This window comes from Myotis brandtii, unplaced genomic scaffold (assembly GCF_000412655.1).
Source record: "Myotis brandtii unplaced genomic scaffold, ASM41265v1 scaffold1888, whole genome shotgun sequence".
Taxonomy (NCBI): domain Eukaryota; kingdom Metazoa; phylum Chordata; class Mammalia; order Chiroptera; family Vespertilionidae; genus Myotis; species Myotis brandtii.
In genome coordinates, this window is record NW_005357024.1 from 141,353 (window position 1) to 142,812 (window position 1,460).

Genomic DNA, 1,460 nt, shown 5'->3' on the forward strand with positions numbered 1-1,460 from the left:
GAGCGAGGAGCCCTGTGAGCTCCGCACGGTGCACGCGGCTCCCTGTCCTGTGAGGGCGCGGTGCTGGGAACTGTGCGCCTCTGTACTTGGAGGTGAACTAACGAGCTGACAGGAGCGAAGGCGGGAGGAGTCCTTTGTCTCTATGACGTGGATGCGATGGATCAATGTCGGAGCTCCTCACGTCTCAGAAGCTAATGGCAGGGAGGCTGAAGCATGTCCTGGTCGGCACGCAGCACGTGGACGTTTCAGAGGCTTCCTTAAAACCCGCGTCTCCACTCCCCGAGGCAGAACCTCCCGCCCCCACGCCCGCGCCCGTCCTCCCCACTCCCTCCCACCAGTCACACCCGGGCCATTCCTCAAGCCCCACCCACATTTCTGAGCCTAGAACGAGGGCTAAAAGGAGACAGTGAGCAGCAGATGGGAAACTTTCTGGGTTGTTCTTTGTCAAAAGTGGGTGCTAAGAGCGGCCCACACGTAACAGCACCAGCACCTGGATCCTGCGGTTTAACTAGAACCCAGATTCCTTGCTCCCAACACAGCCGGCCCTACTGGGTGGCACTGGGCCCGGGCACTGCTTTCACTGACGTGCGGGGCCAGGCCGAGGCCGAGGCCGAGGCCAGAGAGGTGCGTAGGGTGTGGAACGGAAGGAGGTGCCCCTGGGGTCGTGTGGCCCAGGCTCGGTTCAGACGTGTAACTACAGACGACACAGAAAGGACTTCCTGAGCTCCCATCGCAGGCAGACTCGTTCTGTTACGTCTCACAGCGGAGAAACGCCCTGGCCTGCCTGGTGCTCTGAGGGGAGAACGAGGGAAGCCCCTGCTGCCCAGCTGCTCTGAAGCCGGTGGGAGGGTCCCCACCTTCCCTGTCGCTGGGTCAGGATGCGAGACCGGGAGGGAAGAGGGGGTGGGGACAAGGAGGGCCAGCCCAGCAGGCCTGAGGGCCCGCTCCCCGCGTGGAGTCCGCTGGTGGATATTCTTTCTCACTGTTAAGCTGGAAAGGGAAGACGCCAGGAATTCACAGCCAGACACTTGCTTGCAGATGGCCATCGCCCTCAGCACGCTGTCTCTCTCAGGGCTTCCTCGCCCGTGGCTGTGCAGGGGCGGGGGGGTGGGGGAGACCCAGGCCGGCTCCTTGCCGCTGTGTGTGAACGGAGCTGGGAGAAGGGTGGGCGGTGTGAACGGAGCTGGGAGAAGGGTGGACGGTGTGAACAGGACTGGGAGAAGGGTGGATGGTGTGAATGGAGCTGGGAGAAGGTGGGCGTCTGAAGCAGCATCTCTCTTGCAGCTCATCCTGCCGGACTCCATGAAGGTGCTGCCCGTGTACATGAACTCCCTGCTGAAGAGCTGCGTGCTGCTCAGCCGGCCTGACATCCCCACGGACGAGCGGGCCTTCCAGCGGCAGCTGGTCATGACCATGGGCGTGGCCGACTCGCAGCTCTTCTTCTACCCGCAGCTCCTCCC

At 62.9% G+C, this 1,460-nt stretch overlaps 1 protein-coding gene across 1 annotated transcript in view; it reads left to right on the top strand.

The window, feature by feature from the left end:
- SEC24D (SEC24 homolog D, COPII coat complex component) overlaps window positions 1-1,460 on the top strand; it is a 61,560-nt gene that overhangs the window by 49,477 nt on the left and 10,623 nt on the right. The window contains exon 19 of the mRNA XM_005864571.2: window positions 1,285-1,460. This exon is cut by the window's right edge and continues 5 nt beyond it. Within this exon, the coding sequence (XP_005864633.1) occupies window positions 1,285-1,460 (176 nt within the window). The remainder of the gene's footprint in view (window positions 1-1,284) is intronic.